Source organism: Caloenas nicobarica, chromosome 2, assembly GCF_036013445.1.
Source record: "Caloenas nicobarica isolate bCalNic1 chromosome 2, bCalNic1.hap1, whole genome shotgun sequence".
In the NCBI taxonomy this organism is placed as follows: Eukaryota; Metazoa; Chordata; class Aves; order Columbiformes; family Columbidae; genus Caloenas; species Caloenas nicobarica.
Window position 1 is genome coordinate 22,202,142 of NC_088246.1, and position 26,464 is coordinate 22,228,605.

The 26,464-nt window shown below is 39.9% G+C and overlaps 1 protein-coding gene across 2 annotated transcripts in view; it reads right to left on the reverse strand.

Annotated features, from left to right (window-relative positions):
* LOC135986314 (macrophage mannose receptor 1-like) overlaps window positions 1-15,942 on the reverse strand; it is a 55,408-nt gene extending 39,466 nt beyond the window's left edge. Inside the window, exons 1-5 of one of the 2 annotated variants that reach the window (XM_065630270.1) lie at window positions 15,830-15,942; window positions 11,613-12,014; window positions 10,106-10,279; window positions 5,230-5,394; window positions 1,948-2,061 (exon numbers count right to left, since the gene is read on the reverse strand). In XM_065630270.1, coding sequence (XP_065486342.1) covers window positions 1,948-2,061; window positions 5,230-5,394; window positions 10,106-10,279; window positions 11,613-12,014; window positions 15,830-15,890 — 916 coding nt within the window. In that variant the 5' untranslated portion in view covers window positions 15,891-15,942. Of the gene's footprint in view, window positions 1-1,947; window positions 2,062-5,229; window positions 5,395-10,105; window positions 10,280-11,612; window positions 12,015-15,829 lie in introns of those variants that run through there. The other variant, XM_065630272.1, reaches the window with a different exon arrangement.
* Window positions 15,943-26,464: the final 10,522 nt, after the last annotated feature.

The window sequence follows — 26,464 nt, forward strand, 5'->3', positions numbered from 1 at the left end:
ACAGAAAAGTAATAAGTAATTATTTTGCTAATGTGAACTTCTTGTCTACTTGTCTAGGCAATACAACAATAGCAAGATATTTGGATATCTTCAGTTGAAGATTAGAATTAGCACTAACAGAAAAATCTAGAAGAAAAGTAGAACGTATAGAACAGAACAAATTTCTGCAATAAACAGAATGAACTTTTCAAGATCTAGTCAAATGTGATTAAACTTAGCATGGATTTTCTTTCATTTCTGAACACGTACCACTGTACTACATAACAAGCAAGTGTCAGTACTGCTCAGCAATAAACACAGCCAAACAATATTTTTTAGTGTGCAAGACTGCTGACTGCAAATTTTCTTATATCATTATGATTTCATTACCTTAGATTACAGTTAGTCTTATATTTGCATATATATTCTTCCCATGGGAGAAAAAGATGCTTAATACAAAAATACAAATTTAAATAATTTTAATGCACAAAAAAAGTTCCGCTGTTGACAGTTAGCTCTCCCAAATGCCTAAACAGCATAATTTTAGTTTATATGTTGACAACTTAGTTCTCATGTTTTTCTGTTATTTATTCACAGCTAGTGAGATGGAAGAATATGAAGCTTCCATGTATTTTTTTTTTAAAACATACTAGAGGAAGAATAGCCAGCTGTTGAGCAAGCAGGGTAATGGGGATGAGGTAGAGGTAGGCTGACCAAAGGAAAGTCATGAAGGAGATAGCACAAATATAAGAGAGGTCTGTGGACTTAAGAGTATTATTGTTGAATGAAATTAAGGAACATAAGGAGTTAAAGACAAATGGAGCCCATTTTGGTTACACCAAAACCTGTCTAATTCTTCAGAGGACAACCGAGAGTTGTCTGAGGTTTTAACAGCCATAAACAGCTCCCCTTGCTGCTTTGGCTCCACCTCACAACCAGTTTTCTCCCCCTCTTCATGACACGCAGATCCTCAACAGTGCACTTGGATGCCAGACCTATAAATACCTTCACAGCAACTTGCAGTTCTGCCCATCTGTTTGCCTTGTGTCCTCACTCCATTGGAGAGCTATTTATAAAATAGTTCAATTCATTCTTCGACGCTTACCTACTCAAGACGTTTGTCTACCTAAAACGTGCTTTTGGCCTTATTTACACAAGGAAACCACTGAGTAGTATGATGGAGCATGCATTTATAGTTACTGCAGATTAAATACATTTGACATGCTCAATGAAGATAAAGAAGAGTATTTACAAGGCATAACTTCAGACATCTACTTTAAATTAGTCTCCAAAGGCTTCCTGAATAGCCAGTGCAAGGAAACTAAGGCCCCGTCAAAAAGACACCTTAACATAGGCACTCTGAAGAGTAAACTGGAAAAGCACCTCTTCTTCACCATGTATATAGATGGCAAAGGAGACCAGTTTTTTAATAATGGCACCAGAGTTCAACATTGCAACTACAGGTAGCTGGGTTTGCTTAAAAGTAGCTGGGTTTGCTTAAAAGTAGACTAGCCTAACATGTTCAGTTTGCTTACGTGTTACTGCCAAGGGTACGTTAATCTCAAACTAAAATGAAAATCCAATTTTTAAGCAAATAACCAAAACAAAGGAAAGGAATTAGAGGAAGGAAAAAAAAAAAAAAGGCACACCACACATACACTGCCCAGACTAATCTCACAAATTAATAGACATGTAGCATCAGATTTATTCTGTATTCACACAGAAATAAAGTAAATTCGAAAGATACAAAAATGAAGTGTAAATATATGACTTTTAAAACTTTTCTCTGGATTTTGAGGCTACCATTAGCATGAGCTGTTTCTCACAGTGCTTATGGCCACAGACAGAATCTATCTACACCAAAACAAGCTCAACAATTGCAGGAGAACACAGTACTAGAAAAGAAATTTGTTACATGATGACCAGTTTTTTTCCTTTTAAACTGAGTAGCAACATATTTAACCTTACCTGGAACCCAATTTAAGTATCGAAAAGGAGCACCACCAACCCATTGCCATCCGCTGTTGAAATTCAAACTGTTAAGACCAAACCAGAGAGCAGAACTCAGTCTGCCAGTCAAACCTGGGCAACAGAGACAAAGAAAGACACTGGAAGTGCACAGCAAGAGCAAACGCTTTCTCAAAACTTTAGAGCTGAATTCGAGCTAAACTGTCTGTTTCTCCTTTTTCCCCAGTATGAGCTTTAACAACTTTTAACCTTTTAGTTAAGGTGGCCATGCTAAACCTGTACAACATGTCATCTCATATGGGTCACTTTAGAGTTTTCACAATTTTAGGTGTGGAGAACTGTATTTGAATAGAAAACTAAATGACATTTCTGCATGGTCTTTGTAAACCGTTGATTATAAATACGAAAAAAATATAAAATATTAAATAAATAAAATTGCACAAAAGGTGACAAAACCAAAAATCTGTTTTCTAAAATGAAACATGAATAGTTTCCTGTTGTGCATTTTCTCTTCCAATAAAATTAACAAATGTGAGTTTCAAATTTTCAAAATACTGTAGAGTAAAAAAATTGTTCGCAGTTTATCAATCTATATTAAAATGCGATCATTCCAAATATAATCTTTTTAATAGCACTTCTTGTACATTTTTCAGACTCTTCTGATTTCAGTTTTTTAGGCATTGATAAGTCATGCTTCTAAAAAAAGTTCCAAATTAATCCTCCAGTCCTGAAAAGCATTGAGAAATATCATGCTTAATTATGGTCCTGGTGAATTCTCTAGCACTATTTATAGTCATTATTAATCAACTGTCTATCTCTGCCTTTCATATTAATATAAGACTTGGAAGCCCAGTTGGATGACCGCTGATTTGTTTGAATTAGATGTATTTCTGCATAGCTCATAGAAAATCATTGCTCTGTATATATTATTTATTTCTGCTTCAACCAATGGCATCATGTCAGTATGTAATTTTGCTCTATATATTTTAGTTGCCTTTGACACCATGGTTATGAGTAGCACTTGAAGCATTGCAAGGCTAAAAGGAGAGGTAGTTAAGCACTGGAAGGACTGGAATGTCATCCCAAAGCCTGATTTGGCATCAACACATTAATATGTTCCAGTATTCCTTCTATACAAACAAGTTGTGGTTACAATCAAGAACTGAGCATGACAGGAAATCCTCATTCTGCCCAGAGAGCTGTAGAATGAAAAACTGATTTTCACACACATTTGGCAGCAATATCTATTAGCTTGCAATGAAAACACACCTAATAATAACTCACTCATATATGTCAGTGCCAGATTGCTCCCTTGAGCATTAATTTCAACAATAATTTCATCACACTCACTAAAAAAAAGACCCATGTTTTGACCAAATCCTTAAATTGAAAACAAAAGTTTAGATAGAACCGACTGTTCATAGCATTAAAAATACATTTATCATTCCTCCAAATTGAAGAAGTATGGATTCGATGGATGGACTATTAGATAGATTAGGAATTGGCTGGATGGCTGCATCCAAAGAGTTACAGTCAACATCTCAATGCCCAAACAGAAACCAGTAACAAGTGTTGGCCCTCTAGGGTCTGTATTGGGACTGATACTATTAACATCTTCATCAGTGACATGGACAGTGCACCCTGAGCAAGTCTGCTGATGACACCAAGCTGTGTGGTGCGGCTGACAGGCTGGAGGGAAGGGAGGCCATCCAGAGGGACTTTGACAGGCCTGAGGAGTGGGCCCATGACCTCATCAAGTCCAACAAGACCAAGTGCAAGGTCCTGCACTTGGGTCAAGGCAACCCCCAAAATCAATATGGACTGGGGGACGAAGGGACTGAAAGCAGCCCTCCAGAGAAGGACTTGGGGTACTGCTGGATGAAAAACTGGACATGAGCCAGCAATGTGTGCTCACAGCCTAGAAAGCAAATCGTATCCTGGGTTGCATAAAAAAAGTGTGGTCAGCAAGTCGAGGGAGGTGATTCTCCCACTCCAGTTCACTCTCGTGAGACCCTACCTGGAGTACTGTATCCAGTTCTGAGGTCCCCAGTACAAGACAGACATGGACCTGTTGGAGTGGGCCCAGAGGAGGCCATGAAAATTATCAGAGGCCTGGAACACTCCTCCCGTGAGGACAGGCTGAGACACTTAGGGTTGTTCAGCCTGGAGAAGAGAAGGCTCCAAGAAGACGTTATGACAGTCTTTCAATATATAAAGGGGGCTTATAAGAAAGTTCAAGAGAAACTTTTTACTGGGGCCTGTAGGGCAACAGTTTTAAAATTAAAGAGTAGAGATTTAGATTGGACATAAAGAAATAATTTTTTACAGTGAAGGTGGTGAGACAATGGAACAAGTTGCTCAGAGAAGCTGCGAATCCCCATCATTAGAAGTGTTCAGGGTCAGGTTAGATGGGGTATCGAGCAACTTGATCCAGTGGAAGATGGCCCTGCTAATGGCAGAAGGGTTGGATCTTTAGTTGTCCCTTCCAAACCAAACTATACTATGATTTTATTATTCTGTGATTCTGTGAACTTACACAGTACAACATACAGCTTACGGCATAGAAAAGTTTATCTTCCAGCTAATGTAATATATTCAAAATATTTTCTAATCTGTTTAATAGATGAATTAGTGGAGTACTTTATGTGTGTACACAAGCTAAGAAGGTAATGAAGAAGAGACTGTCTCATTGTAGAATGCAAATGTGTTCAAGCACAAATTCAGGACTGAATTTTCTCAGAAGAGAAGTTTGAAAATGACTTCAAAAAAACATTGAAGGGGATTGAAAATAAAACAAGGTATTTGTAAGTCCTTTTGGTTATTAGTTCTCTTTCTCTCTTTTTGTATTTTAGCACATACTGATGATATGGCAGCTTTAAAGAGATAGGTCAAAAATGCTGACTAGTGTAGAGCACAAAAAGGATGCAGTCTTGGTATCTGCATCTTTGGTTTACAAACTCTTTTGCATTTTTCTGCAGTTCAACATTCATTCTTTGTTGCTTGCATTACTTAATTGCTGTATTTTTTCAGTTACTGTAAGCTTCTGGCAATAATATATCGGGAAAAAATAATTATTATTTTTCTGTTTTTTCCATCTGCATCATTAAAGATAACTATTTAAATATACTAATTACCAGAACTGAACAAATATCCATTTTCAAGACTGAAAATGCTATATGAATGTTGCTGTTACAATAATGCACTTTAAAAACAACCAAAACAAAAAAACAAACAAACAAGGAACAAAACAAAAAAATACACTAATGGATAATATTGCCATACCTGTCAGGTATGTTTGTTCATGCAACTCTGTGATGCTTAATAATTCTGCCTTCTGTTGTTGACAGCTTTTTCTTGCTTGGTGCCATTTCAGAGCTGCCTCAGAGTTTATCTGGTACTGGACGTTTGTTAAAGGATCAGTATTCCACAGCGCACCAATACTATTAACTGTAGGGAGAAAAAGAAATGCTGTAACTGATCATGAAGACGGAACCAGATGAAACACAGAATAAATCGCTGAGCAGAAACACACAAACCTAACCACTGCAATAAAGAACTGGTTTGAAAGGAGTGCTGAGGCTCTCTAATGTGTTAGTAAACCCAGGGTCAAGCTCAAGCATGACAGCTGTGTTGGACAGTATATGGATAATGAAATTATGCCACCATTTTCTCTGATATAACAAAGCTGCTGTTTAAGACAGAACATGAGTGGCTAAAGTCAGGCTAAAAGAGTTGATTTCCCACTGTGGAGAAAAAGACTAAAAACTTCCAGATACATGCTAGCCAAAGTGTACATCAGGCTGACCACTTTTCTGAGATTTTTTTACAAATTCTGGGTACTGTGTAAAGTGGCTATGGATTTTCTTACTGTGATAGATATAATCAGACGCAAGCACTGAACACAAAACTTACATTATCATTATCCATCTCACCCTTTCCTGCAATTCCTGATTTGTCTCATGCATGTATCTGACATATCACCACACCTTCTTCTCTGCCACATGACCTGACTGTGATCTCCCTGAACACCTCAACTTGGCACTTTTAGCCAATGCCAAAGCACTGAAAATATCATCCAGCAGGGTCCAACATTAGACGTGGCCTCAAAAGGTACCACACTCCCTACACAGCTGCAGCCTCTCCTGGTTCATCTCAATTGAACACTCACAACAAGCTACAGACAACAGTGGGATCTTGCTCTGCCAAAAATGGAACCAACAGGAGGCCCCAACACTGAGTTAAATATCACTCCATAAAGAGATTAAAGTTGCATGACAAAAGTGGAATATAGCAGAGATCACTGTATGTCTGCTGACAACGGGATAACAACTGAAATTCCTGCAGCCTGTACCAGAATTTCTCAACTTGCAAGCTGTGAAAAAATTGAAAGAAAGAGGTCTTTTCCTGTTCTGAATTCAGAGAGCTCAGAAAATCTAAGTGTGCAAATAAGAGGAAAACAGTACAATAAACAAAACCCAAGACAAAAGATGATACATGTTAAATGTCAGCAGGTCAGTAACCAGTTCCACTTTTTCCTGTATTAAATCTGATAGTCTACAGATAATATGAAGTGCTTCTTTTCAAATGAGCCTTAGAAAAGAAAAATCAAACATAACCTACTATAATATTGACATATGACTATACACGGGAACTTTCATCCCACAAACCAAGTCCTGTCCCAAATATTTTATGACTATCAGAAGACAAAATTTCTGCACTACACTATGCTCTAGAAGACCATAAATTCCTGTGCACAAGTACAAGCTTGGGATGAAACAGAGATTGCAAAAATATTGAAATATTCAATAAAGAAAACTGGCTCTGACTTGATAGAAAGGATTTTCTAAGTCTTGTACAATTATTGCAGAGTAAGAGGTAAACAAGTGTCAGGCATTCAACCAGTCTTCTGCCTCACTCCTCCAGTCTCACAATTCATAGCTGACTTGCATATGGTTCTCTTCTCTAAAACTTTCATAAAAATAAAGTTCATTCCGAACACTGGGGAAAAAAAAAAAAGTTTTAAGGTATTTAGTTCAATGAGGTCAAATGTCTTCACAGAGCAGGATTTTGGAAAATCCATATGCTATTGTTTAAAGCTTAGTACACCCAGAGAAACCAGAAGATGAATCACTTTCTTGGAATGATACATTTTAGCATCTAAACTAAATTAATGTTAAACCACACCTGTCCTTAGTTTGTAACTGGAAAAAGAATTAAAAAACTGAATTTTATGCCTACACAGATTAACTCATAATGTGTTTTTGTATACACTGAAATTAGTGACATCTAGCTATTTCCACTATGATTACTATCAAAGTCCCAAAAGTACAATATAGTAAGTCCAAAGATTTCATTTGAGTCTTTGAGCATTCTCAGTCTTTAAAGCAAAGCAGACCAAAAATGAATTGAATTTCAGGCATAGCCCTTGACAGACAAGGTCAAACTTATAGGAAAGGCATAAGTCCTGACCAATGCAAATAGTATTACATTTATTATTTTTAAAATGCCAACTTGATTATCATATCAAAATACAGTATTTCTCCTGAATTAGGAAATGGACGAATCAGGGGATTGGTAATGGTCTTGAGAGATTTTAAGTTAAAAATTGCAAGCTGAAATATGGCCTTTGACTAGCAGTAAAAATAAAATTGTTCATGTCTGTTTAGCTATCCATCCAAAACAAGTTGTAATTTTGGTCCAATATCCTTTGAAACTGCATGACCAGAATCATGGCAAACGAAAACCGAATATAAATCTTGTTAGACAGTCTGTAATATAACTGTCATCGCTTCCTCTCTGAGCACACAATAGGGGCAAAATCTCATAATAAAGACATTGCAGTTTATGTGATTTTATAATGTAGTATATAAAGATACATTGCTGTCAACAGTAAAATGTACACTAAACTTCCTTCATATACTTATCTTCATTTAGATATATTTTCCTAAAATGCTCCTCTCTTTTTTTTTCCTAGATAAATTTGTGAGGTCCAAAGTCACGTTATGATTTCCAGATAAATCAGAAGAAACAACACAAACCACCCCATACAACTTAATTGATCAATTCACCAGGTATTTTGAACCAGACACAAAACCATAATGAAAAATCCTCCAAAACATCTTGGAACACTAGCATGGGGAAAAAGCCTGTCATTAAAAAATTAATTCAGTATTTGTAAATGAATAGAAGGATGTAGATGTATCCAATGATTAACATACAAGGTTAAGACTATTTAAATATTTCCTCATTCTCTGCAATATTTGTTTCCTTCCTAGTCAGCTGCAAGTTTTAGGCACCACTTATAAGGTTTTCTAAATTCTTCACAGAAATTCTAGCTCTTTCATCTGTCAAGAAAGGGACCTCAATAGACTTTTGCCCACTTGAATAGAGCTACGAGCACACCTCATGACTTACTTTCCCGATGCTCTTACATTGTGCAACCTGTTTTCTTCCCCAACACCTACTTTTACATGGCAGTGCAACATACAGCTCAAAAAGACGCAGTGTCACCTGTAAAGAACCAGTATTTCCTAGGCTACTAAAAATTGTCTGGTATAGCAACAATTCTCAGCTTCTTCCTGCAGAATTTGTTTCCACTGTCACTACCAGCATCCATTTTTAAAGCACCAAGTTAGGAGCTCATACTCAACATTGCATTACCTCTACTGGTCAAATTTCTAGGCTTCTATTGAGTATAATAACTGTTACAACTATAGCGTTATGCGCTCTTCATTTTGAGCCGGTTTTGCTCCCAGTGAAAAATCAATCATGATAATTCCACTATATGCCCAGGCCCCAGTACAGCTGTAACAGTTTGCATCATATATTTTCATATCAGCAGCTTTGCTGGCCCAGACAGTTTAAGAAACAACAAACACTTTAATCTTATTTAAAAAGCTCTAACATACAAAGACTTAAACGTTCTATGTTTTAAGGTGCCGTTGAAGTTTACTAACTTATCACTTTCTCATTCAGTGCATTCCTCTTTCACAGGGCTAAAACTTCTGCTGCTGCAGCCTGTCTCTCATTAAAATATACAACCCAAAGCTGAATATTTTATGGCTGAAGAATCAGGAAGGAAACATGCAGGCAATCAGCATAAAGCAGCTTTTTCCAAAAACAATTACAACGATCTGAATGGATTTCCTTGAATTATGCCAAAGAATTAAACAAAATTTTAATGATGCCTCCTATTTGCTTTACTCAAAGAACACTAGAAGGGTAGCATTAAATTGATCTTGCATGTGCTGTATTAATGGGACTGGTATTCCCAACACGTTTTTAATATCTTGAAAATAATACTGGCATAGAAAGAAAAAAAAAAGGCAATTTTTGTTTGTCTGAAATAATAAATGCAACATTCTTGGAAATCAGGCAAGGACACTGATATTTCATAACCAAACCAGTTAACATCAACCTACATTGTTTTCTTCACATCAAAGGAAAGACATATTTTTCTCCTTAGCTCTGCCTGTGATCAGCTGGAGCTTTACAGCAAAACACAATAATAAAGGAGAAGGGAGAGAGAAGTGCTACCTCTCTCAGCATGACGGCAGAAGCAGCAGCTTGCAGAAAAAATGCTTAGTACATATTTTACAGAAGTTCGGAGTAACTTTATCCAAATTTAAAAGAATTCAAATACATATGGGCATATTACTCCAATTTACTTAAAGTAATATGAACATTTCAAAATGAAGTTCTGTGTATTCATAGTACTACAGTTGAAACTATACTCAAACCATGGAATTTTGAATATAAATACTTCTCATTGATTTCAAATACAGAACTGCAACGCAGCACACAGATTTGAGAAATACTGGGATTTAGTAAAAGGTTCACGTAAGCTCCTTTTTGTTTAAAAGGCAACTCATTACACAAAGTAGTCTTAATTTTCAGTTAAGCTATATCCTAGCTTCCAATTCTGCTGCATAAACTTCTACTGCATACACTTTCACCTGGAAGCAGCTGGTCATTTTTTTTATGCTGAGCCCTATATTTGCACATTTGAGTAGTTCCTAAAAGGACAGCAGAGTGCATGGACACAGAAAAATGTACCATTTCAAACTTTATTTTGTACAGGAAAGCACATGATAAAGATACCAATATTTCCAAGCAGCTGAATAACAGCACAGCAGAATCTTGAACATACAAAACTTACATTTCAATGGGCAAAATCCATACATCTTGTCAACATCAAAGTCTGAAGTGGTTCCACACCAGAACCAGCCATCTGATCTGCCTGCATCTGTGCAGTCAGCATACCATTTATCACCAAATTTAAAAGGGAATACACAAGGTGCTCCATTGGCATTTCCTTTTACTGTGTAGGTATCTAAGGAGACACAATTTAAAAATGTATAAGCAGTAATAATCATGCAATATATATCAGTTCAGCTTTGTGATCATATTATAGCACATCATAGCAAGCAGAGCTTGCTAGCTTAGTATACAAACTGTACCAGAAATGAGACATTGATGATTTTACTCTCTAAGCTGATACCCATGTACATAATGAGACAAATTTTTATTGCTTAAGGAGACCACTGACCAGAACTGACAGAGCCAAGTCAAGTACATTCCTATGCTAAATTTTACATGCATAACAATCAAAAGCATAAAATCCACGCAGTTAAGCAATTTTCTTTCTAAGCACAAACAACTTCTGGTTCTTCCGTCAATAACCCACTCAATCACTAACCATTTAAGACAGGGAAGAGGACGTGTGTATAAACTTGGAAGATGTATACCACAGAGTGACTCCAATAGACTATGCCCAAATAAAACTTCTATTGGCATCTAAAGGTATTTTTGTTTCATTAGAAACCTGACTCAACGGAACTTATCAAAGTAACTAAAGCAGCTTTCTGTGTGTGCACATATAATGCGCGTGCATCAATGGGAGGACACAGAGAGGAACATTACTTGAAAGGGACTGCTAGAGAGATGACATACCAAGGTCACTGTCCCAGAGAGCTACTAGAAAACAAAGGATGGGATGGCAGGCCAGCACTCCATCTCCCCCCACCTACTTTCACATAATTTGCTCTTCTAAGGTTCTTTTATTCTGGCTCTAGACCAAGGACTAACACTGTAATCGGCCTTTGTGTAAACCCTAAAAAATGCATCCTTACCGCCCTCTGTGACCCTTTCTGTTTATCAAAGAATACTAAATTAGAAGCCAAACATATTCCTGGATACTTATCATAAATATATGTATGTCTGTATCATACATAACTTTTTCAAATTTAACTATTTATAATATCTTATTTCTTTGTCAAGCACTTCAGCATCAGTTCTGAGACTCACTTCAAACACATGGGAAGCACCTTCAATATAGTGGAGCTGAAGATATCCAGTACAAGCTATTATTAACTGTTGTGTAATAGTTACACGTGTGTTCTGAATAACCATAGACTTTTTTCCCTGTCTCCAAATGAATCACTACCATGCATGGTTAATTATCTATCAAAGCTTAGGCAACTTTGACAAAAAAAGCAAAATGAACCCCTCAAAAAACATAAAACACACACTCAAGTATTGCTGACTTCACCAGAAGTCACACTCACTGATGATTAATGAAAAGAATGAAATTCACCTACACTTCTAAATATTTTTATTAGATATACATAGAAATGAGTTTGAAATACGAATTTACAGAACTTTACCTTCATAGCCTCGAGAACACAGATCGTCTGTGGTTCCGTAGACTTTCCACCTACTCCATAAACCAGATCCCTTGTACAGCATAATATTCCTTTCCTGTCTGTTTCCATAGTTGAAAAACAAATCTTCCCCTTGGATTGCAAAGAGGGTCTCGTTTCTGCATTCCCATCGCTGAAGTTCACTAGCCTTGTCACAAGGATACAGAGTGATCGGAACCCAGTCTTTCTTCGAAGGCACTCCCAAGCACAATTTGAATGCTATGCTCATAAGCTGGTGATCTGAGACCCACCTGAATTTTTGTGACTCATTTTCTTGAACACAAGGAGCAGTAGTCACTGAATTAGAACTTTGAGCCAATACACAGCGCTTGTGATCTTCATTATATATTAAGAAGATGCTAGTATCTGTAACACAAAAAAAACACTGGAATCATTTGGTTTGAAGTAATCTTACCAACTATATAAATGAAATATGAATCTGGCCAGTACTCTTGGGGTTAAAATCTTATCATCTGTTCAGCAAAAGAAGGTTCAGTACTCCAGCAGCCTACAACTGTTAAAGTGACTGTAGAAAGCAACTAGTTCAGATTTCAGGACATTTCAACTATTTTGCATTAGTGAAAGCATCTACATTCAAAAGTGCAAGGCAATTGAGATGCAGATCCAGTGTCTCCCGTAGCTTTAAAGCATGGGTTAAACTGGAGATAAAAAACACACTCATGATACTATTTCAAGCTGTACCTATGGGAGCTACTGAAACAAGGGAGCTCGCACAGCACACACTACAGATCCCCACACTGAGCACTCATTCCAGCAGCACCAGCTCCTCCATCCTGACAAGAGCCACTAAGTTCTTCAGGCTCCAGCTCCCCACAGTGAGGAGCTCTGTTCCCATGAGCTGTGCTAAAATCCTCCAAGTCTTAACTGAGACGAAGGATATTTTTGTAAGCTTTATATACATGCTGCTTGTAGGGCTAGAACACCATACTCATTTTTCACTCAACTGCAGTAATCAGTGATTTATTTCTCTGTTCTTACATTTTGCCATTATGACTGAAATACTGACAACAGTGGGAATTCGCCATCATCAGGTATGACTCTTAATGACCTAGGAAAATCTACAAGGCTCTTCATAGCTCCCAAAGTTATTTCTCCCTCTTAGTAAATTGTGCTTCACAGCATGCATTTTCATATGTTCAAGGTTTATTTCAAGAATGTAATCCCTAGAAAAGTTTTTGGCATCTCTTATGCTTGAAGGTATTTTGGAGTGCAACATTTCTGAGCTGCTCTTGCCCAAAGACTGAGGACTTCTCTTCTCTGATCAACCTGAGATGCATTTTAGCACACCAACTTAGTAGTTATCTCTGATATTGAATCACATAATGTAATAGGATGAACAAGGTCTTAAAACTGTATTTTAACAGGGCTACAAGCTAGGAAAGAGAATTACTAATTTATGTGACTCTGGGGATTGAAGTTAATTAAAATATTATTATTTTAGTCTATGATTACCAAGTTAACCAAATTCTATAATGGAGAAATATTTAAGGGAAAACAGGTTAACCACAGAAAATTTTCCCTTCTCTGCTGAGGCTCCACTGTGGCAATGAACATACTTTTTTGCAGAAGAACAGCCTGGGAACAGATAACCTCTCTCTCAGAGAAAGAGCTGACCTAGGCTTATCTCACTGATGTTTCAGTTTCCTTCTCCTGTCCTTTGGCTTCCAGCTTACTGGGAAGTAGCGTAAAACTGATGAGCACTGGAGACAGAAATTGTTGCCTTTTGCCAATCTGTTTTACTCACAGACAATACAAGGAAATGTATAATTATCACTGCTGGTGATAACTTTTTCTATTCTGCTTTTCTACTAGCATGTAGCACAATGTTATTGTAAACTGATATATGCAAGGCTTGCAACTCTCCTTTTCCTGAAATCTTATTTAAAATTTCTGGATAAAAGAGACATCAGACATTCACACATATGGAAAACACTGCCTGATCTTTCAAACTGTTAAAATTGTATTTGTGGCCTAAAATAACATTCCTTATTTTATACAGCTTATGGTGTTAAAGAGAAGATGTTATGCACATGAAAAAGGTACCCCAAAGTCAAAAGCCTGGATTGCTGCAACCAAGCCTGAAAGGGTGCAGTTTTGGCTTCAGAAACAAGGCTAGCAAGCTGAATAAAGAAGTCTGGCCAGTGGGGGGAAAAAAAAAAAAAGAAAAAAAGAAAAAAAAAAAAAAGACATATCTTTGACCCTTTTCTATTCTGCACCTTTACAAAGCATTAGCAGTGTGTAAACACGACACAGCTGTTTATAAAAGAGCTCCAGTGCACACTGGGCACTGACAGGGAATAATACATAGGTAAGCAGTTAAAGGGTCAACATAGCTAAGCGGGCATTGAAAATAAGTTGGCACCAAAATGGGAGGACAGAATAGAAGGTAGCAGGATGCAGGACCAACTGTGGCTGAGACTACAGCTGCAGGATTTCCTTCCCCTCGGAGTTGCTGCTGTCTCATCCATGACCATGCAGCAGACTTGTAGCATGGTCCTGTATTGCTCTAGTTTACAGTTCTATTTCTGCGGTTTTTCTGCCTGCTTGGACACCAAAGGGGATTCCCTGACCACACTTGCCTTGTGAGTTATACGATAGTCTAGAAGAATATGAAATAAACCAGGCATTTGTGCAACACTTTCTATGCCCTGCCAACTCTTCCCTGTAAACACTTGATATCTCTCCTGTTGACATGATGAATTGTGTCTGTAAAATGGGATGAGCAGAATTACTGACATAACCATTAATTGTGTTTTGCTGTTCCGTAGTAACATTTGTTAGAGGTCCCATAAGAGGGTGCCATTCTTCACCATAGATGATCTGCAGGTGGTACACTTAAAGGTCCACCACAGCCTGGTCATGAGCACCACAGTCTTGCTACTTTGAATTACACCAATTTCTAACAGATTAATCCGTATTTTGAAATTCACTCCTGGAAGTAGGTTCTTTAAAATGCCTCGGAACATGCCAGGCAGAGGAACTAACCTCACCATTATAAACCATTCAGGGAGATATGGCGTCTTTTCCTCTAAATGTCCCAAGCAGATCCTAATAGAATTTTTCTCACAGGCTTTCATTTTTCTTCACCCACCACACTGTGACTATTTGGATATATCTGATCCAGCTTATATCCAAAGAATTGTGCCAAGTACTGTAAAATCTCACTGGCCAATTATCTTTTCCACAGCAGAGATTTCCAGTATGCCAAGGTGCCTTCACACTCCACTGCATTTGCAAACTATCACAGATTATGCAAGTGTAAATCAAGAAATAACTTGTGAAGCCAGTGAAGTGCTACCAGTGTTAAACACTAATGCAGAGCACCGAAAGAGCACCCAAAACCATAAGCAAGAGATTGGGAGCAATGAGGCAGCAAGCAGGTAGAATGACCATCTTCACACAGACTTTCACTCACCAGATGAGCTATGATGATTGCTGCTAATTACACAAAGCAAGAAAGGTTACAAGGCAGTCTTATGAAATTTTGCTTCAGTATACCTGCAACTGGAAAGCAGAGGATGCTGAGAGGCTTTGGGGAAAGGCAGATGCAAAACTCACTGAAAAACAGCTGCGCACTGGAAATCATGGTAATTCTCGGAGTGAGTGGTGCAAGTTCCAGGTTCCACCAAGAACCACGGCTTTCACCTGGTTGCACAACTCTAATCTGTGCCAATGCCTCAGCTACCTTAACATCACCTCACAAAAGCCATCTGCCAACAGCAGATCCCCAGACCCATCAAAGACCAGAGGGCAGAGCCCCAACACCAGGTCCTTCTACAGACCCCGCCGGCGAGCAGGTATCTGAGGACAAGCTGGATAATGGCGTTAAATCCATCAGAGACTGAGTCCCCACACCAGTGGGGGAAACTGAGGCACCACCAGTGACGCAACACCGTGGGCACCCCAAAGGCCACCTTGTTGGGCAGCTTTGCCCAGTGGGCACCTCAGGGTGTGGGCAAGGAGGGGGACGCAGGTGGCTCTCTCACCACCCGCCCCGCCGCATCGAGGCTCCCCTCAGGCAGCACCGAGGGGGTTAAAATGTGGATGCTCTCCCCCGCTTCTCCCCACTCAGGCTCTAGGTCACACCGGGGTCGGTCCCCGCCGCGACCCCGTTATTTTCTCGGCACGTCTCATCCCGCACAGCCCCGGCGGGCACTTACCCAGCAGCGGAAAGCCCCGGGGGAGCAGTGCGAGGAGCAGCAGGAGCAGGGCGGGAGCCATCGCCGCCGTGACGAGAGGGCTTCCCGCCGGGCAGGTCCTCCGCACTTGTGAAGGGCTGGTGGATCAGGGGAAAGCTCTGGGCTCGAAATGATAAGGAAATATCCTGTCACATGGGGCGTTTTGAAACAACAGGAATTCGCTGTTCAAACTTTGCTTTCCTAAGCTGATTTTTTTTTTTTTTTTTCCTCAGGGGAGGGAAGAGCCTCCTTCCAGGCACACGCAGGTGATGAAGTGGTGATAGCTGAGAGGAGGGCTGGGGTTTTGTTTGTTTGTTTTGTTGTCATTGTGGTGGTTATTTTTATTTAGCCCCTTTGCCACCCTGTCAGCGCTGCATGTGGCTCAGTGGTTTTGTTTTCCAAGAAAATTAACCAAACGCGCGCCGGGGGAGCGGGACATCCCCCTCCGTCCTGCCTTCCAGAGGGGAGCCCAGGTCTCCAACAAAACCCCCGCTCGCACGGCCGGGCTTCTCCCGAGAGCCAGGGCTGCAGAAATAGCAGAGACCTCCTTTTGGGTAACCGGGATTTGGGCTGCGCTCCCGTCCCCCATCACTCCTCCGCCATGTGCGAGCAGGTGGGTCCGGCGAGCGCCGTGGAGCCGGACTGGGGAGGCGGCCGCGCCGGGGCGCGGGGTGGAGGGGAGAGCCGAGGGGGGACAAATGGGCTTAGAAACTCTTAACGAGGCGTTTTCTGAGTTCCAATAAATGAAATCCAACCTTTTTATTTGTTTAGTCGGCTGTATGTGCTGTTGACAGGGTTCAAATCTTGCTCATGGGTCAGAGTGTGAGAAAAACAGAACCCTGCTTGCTAGCTGGGTTTTCACAAGCTGAAGCACCTACGTGGCATTAGATGATCTTTCTGAAAAGGTGCTTTTAGAGCACAATCTGCCTTGAGGTTTTTATGGCTTCTTGCTGTGCTGGGTAGATGTCCCATGTGCTTTTTTTGTGGGGAGCACTTTTGCTGCTGGTTTAAATATAGAAGCTTTTGTAACATATGGGACTCACTGAGCATTGTGATACAGTTTACATGAATTTGCGAAGCATCAAACCTACCATGTGTATGAAGCATGTTGTACAGCAGCTCTCCCTGTCCTGACGTGCACTCAGAAATCTCTGGTAAGTCTTTGAGAACATCCTTGCTAGAGGTTCTGGGTGCAAAAGTAGAGCAGGTCCAGGGAAACACTAATGTGAGATTAGTATAGAAGGAGACAGGGCACAGTGAAAAAGTACTTTGACAATATTGTTAGAGGAGAAGAGACAATGGAAATGAAGTCCAAGGTCATTTGAAGTCAACGATGAAACTCCCATTAACATCGGATGGATTTCCAGCCACGCATGCCAGCTGTGCTGGGCCCTACGTGGACCACGTGCAGGATGGAAGAGGAAGTGCTTCATCATTTCACTTGATGTGTGTACCCATGTAAAGGTCAGAAACAGCCTGGCCCAGGGACAAGAGGTAGGAAGAATTTCAGCCATAACTGGCAATGTTCTATATCGTTATGTTGAGGAGTTCTCACCTGGGAAACTTCATCACTTGCTGCAGTATATGGCAGATATATATTAGTCACTAGCTATTTGCAATGACCTTTATGATAAACAAATAAAAGATCCAAGTGATTGCACTGAGGAGATTACAGCTTACTTAAGTAATCATAATACAATTCAGGAATGAATAATTCCTCCATATTCTGGCACTACAATCTGCAAAAGGTTCAGGCATTCAAGTCATGTACGAAAAATATTTTTAGAGATGGAAAAAAATATTTTCCCAAGTCACTTTAATATTTCTTTACAGATTTACTTTATTAGCAGTTAGCAAAACCTGGAAGCCCAGGAAGGCACCTAGGGCTGGAAGAAACAAGTCAGAAGATGGAGAATAATGCTGCTGCCCAATACAATACTGTTATTTGCAAGACAGTCACTGACAGTTTTGAAATTTGTGGTATTATTTTGGCCAAAGATAAATAGAGAAGGGAGACACTCTGTGAAGTTTAGACTCAATGGAAGTAAGTACAACTGCCACAAAAATCTTTACATCAGACACAGATGATTCAAATAGCAGAGGGGGCTGCACATAACTGAAGTGATATGTGTCACACAAATAGGCAGAAAAATGGCAGTAAGTAGTTGAGTAGTTACACCTATTTGCCGGTCAGTGGCTGTACCAGGAATGAACTATACTCTGAAGTGACGGAAGGAATTGTATTAGGCAATTCTTGGAGATTCTGAAAACTGAACTGGACAAGGAGCTGGGCAAGCTGATCTAAATTTCAAGGTAGCTGAGCTGTGCGGGGTGGGGGGGCGGGTCATACAAGATGACCTCCAGAGGTCCCTTTCCAGCCAAAATGAGACATGAGAAGACCTACTTACAAGATAAGAATTCCAATCTTTCTTGGGATCTGTCCCTTAACAAATTAGTTCCCTTCCTGATCTGAAAACTGCCTTTTTCCCATTGCCCTTGCACACACTGGAGATACTGCCACTTCAAAGCCATTTCGAATGTGATGTGTGTGTGTGTATATATAAAGAGAGAAAGAGAGTGAGAGAGAGAGATATCCTGCCTAGTGCAGCACTGGTCTGGATGAGCTTATTCACATAGTCTCCATACTTGATCTCAAGCATAGTCCTCAACAATTGTGTCTGGATCTGACTTGCTCTTTGGGAACCATCATGCAAAACATGAACTGTATTCTGATCTGATATAGTTCAAGGGAAAGATTTTCTCTCTTTTGAGACAAAAGGATTCACCAAAGTCTCAGGCTACAGTGATTTGTAGGCAAATAGTTACCAGAAGTCCAATCTGCTAAATAACTAATGACAGGATACGTGCCCCAGATAGACATATGTTTTCATCTCTCTACATGGGTAGCGAGCCAGCTGCCATTTACATTTGGAACAAGAAGGCCTAAATTCCTCTGAAACAGGTCGCATGCTCTCTGCTTCTGGCACATCCAGTACTTGCAACTGGTGACTGTTCCTGGCAAAATACCCTGAAATCCTGAAGTCACAGTGGCCTTTGACTTTGATAGTCAACAGGAAAATGGAAAGTTCAATCGAAATTAAATCATATCCAGACCTGAAACATAATATGACTGTTTTGTTTGTGTTGATGCAAAACAACTGGTTCTGTTACATTTGCATCCAAGATGTTTTTTGATGTCTAATGTGTGAACTTGTATCTCTCAGATGGCATTCAGTAGTTTTCTATACATTCCTGATGTTTGCATGGTCATATATAATAAACATATACTCCAGAACAACATGTGCATCATTTGTAATACCTATGCTATAGTAAGAAGCTATTGAAACAAGAGGCTGAGCAGGGAAAAAAGTAGGAATTGGCAAAGTTACTATTTCTTTTTTTTATGCAAATCAGACTCCTCTGAAATGTTATCCAAAAAATAATTTTGAGGTTTCTGATTTCTAAAAAGAAAATATAATAATATAATAAGGCTTTAATATCTGTCACCAGAGAACCTTTACCTACTAAAAGTCCCTTGAGGATACCATTAATATCATGTGTAATATTCACTTTAAATAAAACTGATGCAGTCTCCTATCTGTGCTTTAAATTTTAAAACATTAAAAATTCCAAAATTCTGCCTTTGCTGCAGCCAAGACTAACTAAGATGAAAGGACTTCTCCTTAGACAAGCCACCGGTTTAGCATGTATATGACTTTTTTATATTAAAACCAGAAACTTTGTAAGCTATATATGTTTCAGAGAACAGCCTAGAAAGTAAAGATATTCTGCTTAGGGACAGAGAGGAATGCAGCCATAAACTGGGCCACTTTCTATCCACCCACCAAGAAAAAACACCTAGTTTAAACAGAATCCAAAGATATCGAAGACTTTTGTGTTGAAAGATTTCTTCCATGGGCATCATGAAGCCTTCCAGCATTAAGACACTGATGTCTGGAGTTTCTGCAGTGGAAGATGCTGATGACTTCTCTCTAGCTTAATTCTTCTCAGTGTTTTTTTCTTAAATGCTTGACTACAACTTGCTTGTGAGATATGAAGTTGTAAATGCTTTCTCTCTTGATACAGACCCTGTGCTTTTATTCTGTGAACAGTAAAGTAGTTTATATGCAACCAAGCAAGGCTTTTTTGATGCTATAATGGGTTACCTATAACAGTAGCCTATAAACATTTCAGAATTTCATTAGTTGTCCTGGGGTATTTAAGCAACATTCTCACACTATTGAATGATTTTGGAGAGTTAGCTTGTTGTAAAGAGCTAATTAAAGTTAGATACTGTACAGGTTTTGGCTGGGGTGGAGTTAATTTTCTTCATAGCAGCTCAGGTGGTACTATATTTTGGATTTATGACCAAAACAGTGTTGACAAGAGGGATGTTTTAGTTGTTGCTGAGCAGGGCTCGCACAGCATCAAGGCCTTTTCTGCTTCTCATACTGCCCCACCAGAGAGTTGGCTGGGGGTGAGCAAGAAGTCAGAAGAGGACACAGCCGAGACAGCTGACCCCAACTGGCCAAAGGGATATTGCACCGTGTGTGACGTTGTACTCAGCAATAAGAGCTAGGGAAGTGGGAGGAAGGAGCAACATTTGGAATTATGACATTTGTCTTCCCAAGGCCCTGCTTTCCTTGCGAATCAGCTGAACAGCTGCCTGCCGAGCAGAAGTAGCGAATAAATTCCTTGTTTTGCTTGGCTCGTGCATGCAGCTTTTGCTTTACCTATTAAACTGTCTCTATCTCAACCCACAAGTTTTCTCACTTCTATCCTGATTCTCTCTTCCATTTCCCTGCAGGGCAATAAGCAAGTGGCTCTGTGGGGCTTAGCTGCCTACTGGGGTTAACCCACAACAGACACAGGCTAAAACGTTATTTATTAAGACCATTTCAAGAACTTCACTGCTCTATACATTCTGATCAGGACATAGGAGTCAGAGAATGTAGCTTTATTTAAACCAGAATCTTTTGGAGGTCAAAAGGAGTTTAAAAAAAAAAGAGAAAAACCACAGAAAATTGATAGAAATCTTGAAGTTTCTCCAATAATTTTCTATGACAGACAAACTACATGTAACTATCAAATTGAGGAAAAAATGCATATGAACTAAAAGAACCAAGATGCAAACTTATGGATGCTGACCGAAAGTCACCAGAGCTGATTTCAAATATAGCGAAGGCTGAACGGGGCAGCTTTCCTCCGTAGAGGAGTTAGTAGAAAGAAGGGTTATGAAAACTTTCAGCACTTATTCCTCTCATCCCTTGCTTTTCAAGGCTGGAGTTCATCCTACTGACTTCTGCAAGCACATAGAAATAAGGCAGCTAATAGGAACAGTGAATAAAACAGTGCATAAGTAGGATCCAGTTCAGCACTGATTTTACAATACCATTATCCCTGGGGCTCAGATTAAAGATGTGAAGAGAAAGCTTCCTACCCTGGTACAGCCCTCAGATTATTATCCATTATTGATTTTTCAGGTAGGTAGCGATGAAGTTGCAACAAGAAGTCAGAGGGCAATCAAGAGAGACTTCAGGGCCTGGGGCCAAGTGGTTAAAGAATCAGGAGCACAACTGGTGTTCTCCTCTGTCCTTCCAATTAGAGGGAATGATGAGAGAAGATACAGGAAGACCCAGCAGATCAATACCTGGCACTGAGTCTGGTGTCAACAGCAGAAATTTGGGTTTTTTGATAATGGGTCAGTTTACATGACACCAAACCTGCTGGTGACAGATGGGGTAGACCTGTCTCAGACGGGAAAGAAGATCCTTGAACAGGAGTTACCAGGACTCACTGAAAGAGCTTCGAACTAGATTTGAAGGGGGAAAGGCATAAAAGCAAGCTCGCCGGAGATAAGCTTGGGGGCGGCATGCCAGTGATCAAAGGACAAGGTGCTAGTGAGGTCCTTCAGTTTGCCGTCTCAGTGGAGATAGGGGATGGAGATCCACGTGACAACAAAGGTGCAAGGGGTTTTGATGTGTTAGAAACCATGGAAGTACCTGAGAATGGTCACGTAGGAATTAGGGCTTCTCCCTCCAAGACTGGTGCATCTACACCAATGCACACAGCACAGGCAACAAACAGGGGGAGCTGGAAGCCATCATGCGGCAGGAAAACTACCATACTGTTGCCATCACAGAAACACAGTGGGATGGCTGACATAGCTGGAGCACTGCAATGGATGGCAATCAACTCTGCAGAAGGGACAGGCAAGGAAGGAGAGGAGTTGGGCTAGCCCTGTGTGTTAGCAAGTGGTTTGATTGTCCAGAGCTTAATGAGTGTTTACAGGTAAGAATCAGGGGGAAGGCCAACAAGGCGGATATTGTGGTGGGAGTCTGTTACAGAACACCCAACCAGGATGAAGAGGCAGATGAAATCTACAAGCAGCTGAGAGAAGTCTCATGATCGCTAGCCCTTGTACTAATGTGGGACTTCAGCTTAACAGATGTCTGGTGGAAATATAACCCAGCAGAGAGGAAACAGTCTAGGAGCTTCCTGGAGTGTGTGGAAGATAAATTACTGACATAGCTGGTGGGTGTTGGTCTCTTCTCCCAAGTAACAAGCGATAGGAGAAGAGTAAATGGCCTCAAGTTGCACCAGGGGAGGTTTAGATTGGATATTAGGGCAAATTTCTTCACAGAAAGGGTTCTCAGGCATTGAGACAGGCTGCCCAGGGAAGTGGTGGAGTCACCATCCCTGGAGGTGTCTTTTAAAGACGTGTAGACGTGGTGCTTAGGGACATGGTTTAGTGGTGGAGTTGGCAGTGCTAGGTTAATGGTTGGACTCAATGATCTTAAAGGTCTTTTCCAATATAAACAATTCTATGATTCTGTGATTCTATTCTATCTCAACAAGAAATGTTGACCACTGGGGAGAAAAAAAAATGCAAAGCACTGCCAAGTAAGTAGATTCATTATTCTGTAATTACTTTAAACCCCTCAAAGAAATCTCCTCTAAATAACCAAATGTGTTCAGGCTACCTACACAACTCCTAAGACTGCAGTACAATCGTCATAATCTCCCTTTGCTGTCCGTGAAGAGAAAGAGAGCAGCAATTTGTATCTGTTACCCCTCTGTGAACACCTCAGATGTCCAGCATTACCTAACTTGAGCCTGACCTTGTATTCCTCAACAGGATACACACATCATTGTACTAAGCAGAGCAATAGAATAAATACTAAATCTGAATAACCATTTCATTTTTCTCAAGGCAACACCTCAAGACTTTATTGTGAAGCCCTACATGCTTTTATTTTTAAAACTTTTTAATTTTTTTTTTTTTTTTACTTTGCGAGTGTACAGCGTAAAGCAAATGAGGTTAACTTCATTTCTCTATCTACCTACAAGCTATGGCAGATATCTGTTGTATAGCAAGAAAATAGCACACCACTGGTTTGGGAGGTAAAGTAACTTAGTTTACCCCCAGAACAAAAAGAATAGAATTGCTCTTAAACATGAAATCTGTACTCCAAATCCCCTCCAGCCAGGAGGCAGAAGGGGAACACCACTGTAGTAACCATTTTTAGTTCTTCCCAGTCTATTCAGTTTTCTCTCCCATTCTTTAAAGCATTCCTAATGATAACTGTGGGAATTTTGCTTTAATTAAAGTGTCCTACATGGCAAAGAGCTGTACACAGTGAGAGCAGTGGGAGCCATGGCGCTATTATCTGCACAAGAAACAATTATAAAGCTCTAGACTGACATTTCTCATTTATCTAGGTGCCATAAGCCTTTTGATAAAACTACTTGTCAATTAACGCATACACAGCTTTAATCTCCCTCATAACTTTACAAGTACACCAGTGTTCTCTGTAAGTTTTGTTCATGGATAATAATATCCAACTATGTGGAAATTATTGCAGAGTCAAAGTTCAGCAAAATTTGGAACTCGGTGGGAGCTGAGCAGAACACACCTTGAAATTAATGTAATGCCATAACATACTGATAACAGTTACTAACTTTGAGCTGTACACTTAGTTCTTGTTATTTATCAGGGGTAAAAAGAGATGCAGTGGAAATAGGATAGTTCATGCATGAAACAGAGTTTATGGATGAATACATTTTCTTACCAGGAAATAGGGTGTTTTAGAAATGAAAGGCAAATGTCGAGACATGAAAGAGGAAGGTAAAAGAATAATCCATATAGAGCTGGTTTGTCAGTTGTGTCTATTTTCTGTGTAGTGGTACAAGCACAAAAATATCCCGTTTATTTCAAAGACAACAGTCTTCATATCCATTGTCACTATCGACTCAAAATATAACCATGGACATGAGCTGTAAGAGGTCCTTCAAGAACTGTCATCCTTTAGGACAAAAATAAATCAGAAGGAGACAGTATTTAGGAAGAAACTTCCTCTGAGCGGGTTATGGGATTGCTGGGTAACTGTCAGCGAGAGAGTCTGGGTTGGCTTTGTTTGCAGGAAAGAAGGGTGTTCAGGGGTTTCTTCGTTTTAACTTTACTTCAAATAATCTAATTTGGGATGAAATCATAGGCCACACTCCTTAACCACAGATTTGATCCTGTCTCACTACTGTGTCATTCTTGTAAGTATTATGAGGTTAACTGAGAAATATTTGATTCATTTATTGGCAACTATTCTGTTAAGTATTATTTGAGCAACATTGCTAAATTCTTTATTATAAATAAAAGTCTACATCCATGAACAGTATGCCAGTAAGTCTATGTGATGATGAATATTAATTCATGATTCTTACATCAGCAAAGTACTGCACACATGTGACAGAGGAGTTTTGTTTGAAAAAAGGAAATGTTTCAGTGCAATTCCCCAAAGAACTATGAAATTAAACAATAATATGAGTAAAAAAAAAAAAGGTACATATGTTTTAAAAAATTGATACTATCCATAATATTCGCCAGATCATTGTTACAGAAGTTTAAATATATAGTAACCTCAAGTTTATGAGGCATTACCCATAGTACAGGGTTTATCCATGGGCAGAATACTGGATTTTTGGAAAGAAATATACCTTATTTCACTAAAGGCACTGGAAATTGCAGTTACATCTATAATTTAATGTTCAAACCCCTTGTCTTATTCAATGAACTCCTTAAGCCTGTGCTGTCTGGATTTTTTTCACCATTTTTACAGAATTTAAAAAACTTTTTTTCATCAGAAAATGAACTCCGTAAAAATGAAATATTATGAAGTATTATGTAAACTACACAGTCACTGAGTTACATATTATTGCATTTTTAATATGGTAGGGAAAAAAATGAAATTTTATTTTGCAGAACCTTGTTACATTTCATTCTAATTGCCATGACAGGATTTTTTTCTTTTGGTAATATTCCCTGCAGAACAGAATAAAATTTCCACACCTCGCTTCTGTCGGTGCCAGAACAGACCGAGCGTCCCTCCCAGTGAGGTCCCTTTCGTCCAGCACCAGAACCACCAGCTGTCCTTCTGTCTCACTGACCCTCACCGTGTGTTTTGCTCATAAACGTGCTACATTTGTTTCTCCTGAGAATGACCAAGATGGATAATGATGTTTTTATTTGCCATTGTTTAGTTGCCAAATAATGTCATTTTGATTAGTCCAGCACTGTTTATGTGTTCAGACACAGTTCACCAGGTTTGTTTGAGAAGTGACTGCCATGCTGGATTCACACGAGGGGATGACTCATTAGACCACAGCAGGGTGCATTAGATCCAGGCACGTGAATGGCGACAGATGCCTCCCACAGCGAGATTCGGATCTGCAGAGCACGTGTCCTGTCACTGCAATGTCACTCCAGAACGTCGCCAGGCCTGATGAACACACAGTTCTCCATAAAGCCAGTTCTAAGTAACTGATGCTGTTTCACTTTATTCCTCCCTCCACTTCCTTACCCTTAAAATGACATAGTTACTACCTCCCTCAACTTAATAGAGGAGCAAATGTAGTGATGTGTATATTAAGTATTGAATACAGTGAAATTTCTGAGCCAAAAAGTGGCTGAGACAGTCCCAAAGCTATTCCACCCTCCAGCCTATTTCCAGTGAAATAAAAGTAGCGCAACAATTGTGTAGATTGTGGTCTGAGGAGGTATGTAGGAAGGACGATGATTTGAAGGAGGGAGGCTGGTACTACCTACAGTGTGGGAATAGCTCTGCTGGAGGCAGCAGACCTGCTGGGGGGCGAGGAGGGGCTGGGATGATGCCGTGAGAAGGCACGTGCTGAAACAGGAGACTGGGACTGGTGTGAAATGATACCTTGGGGCTTAATCCTTGCCTGGATCTCAGGAGGCTGCTGGAGCTGCAGTAACAAGCCTTCTCGATTTTTACTCCATTTGCTTATCTGTAGCTGGACTGCAGGGCAGCGCTGCTCCAGGCAATAAACACGGAACCACCTCCTCTCAATGCGGTGTCCCCTGCACTAGGTCTTAGTGGGAGAAAGGAGAGGAGAAGGAGAGGAGAAGGAGAGGAGAAGGAGAGGAGAAGGAGAGGAGAAGGAGAAGGAGAAGGAGAAGGAGAAGGAGAGGAGGGGAGAGGAGAGGAGAGGAGAGAAGAGAAGAGAAGAGCAGAGCAGAGCAGAGCAGAGCTTAAACCGCTCCCTTCCTCTTACGAAGTTTTGATAACGTATGAGGGGTGAGTTTAAGTCAGTAAATCGTAA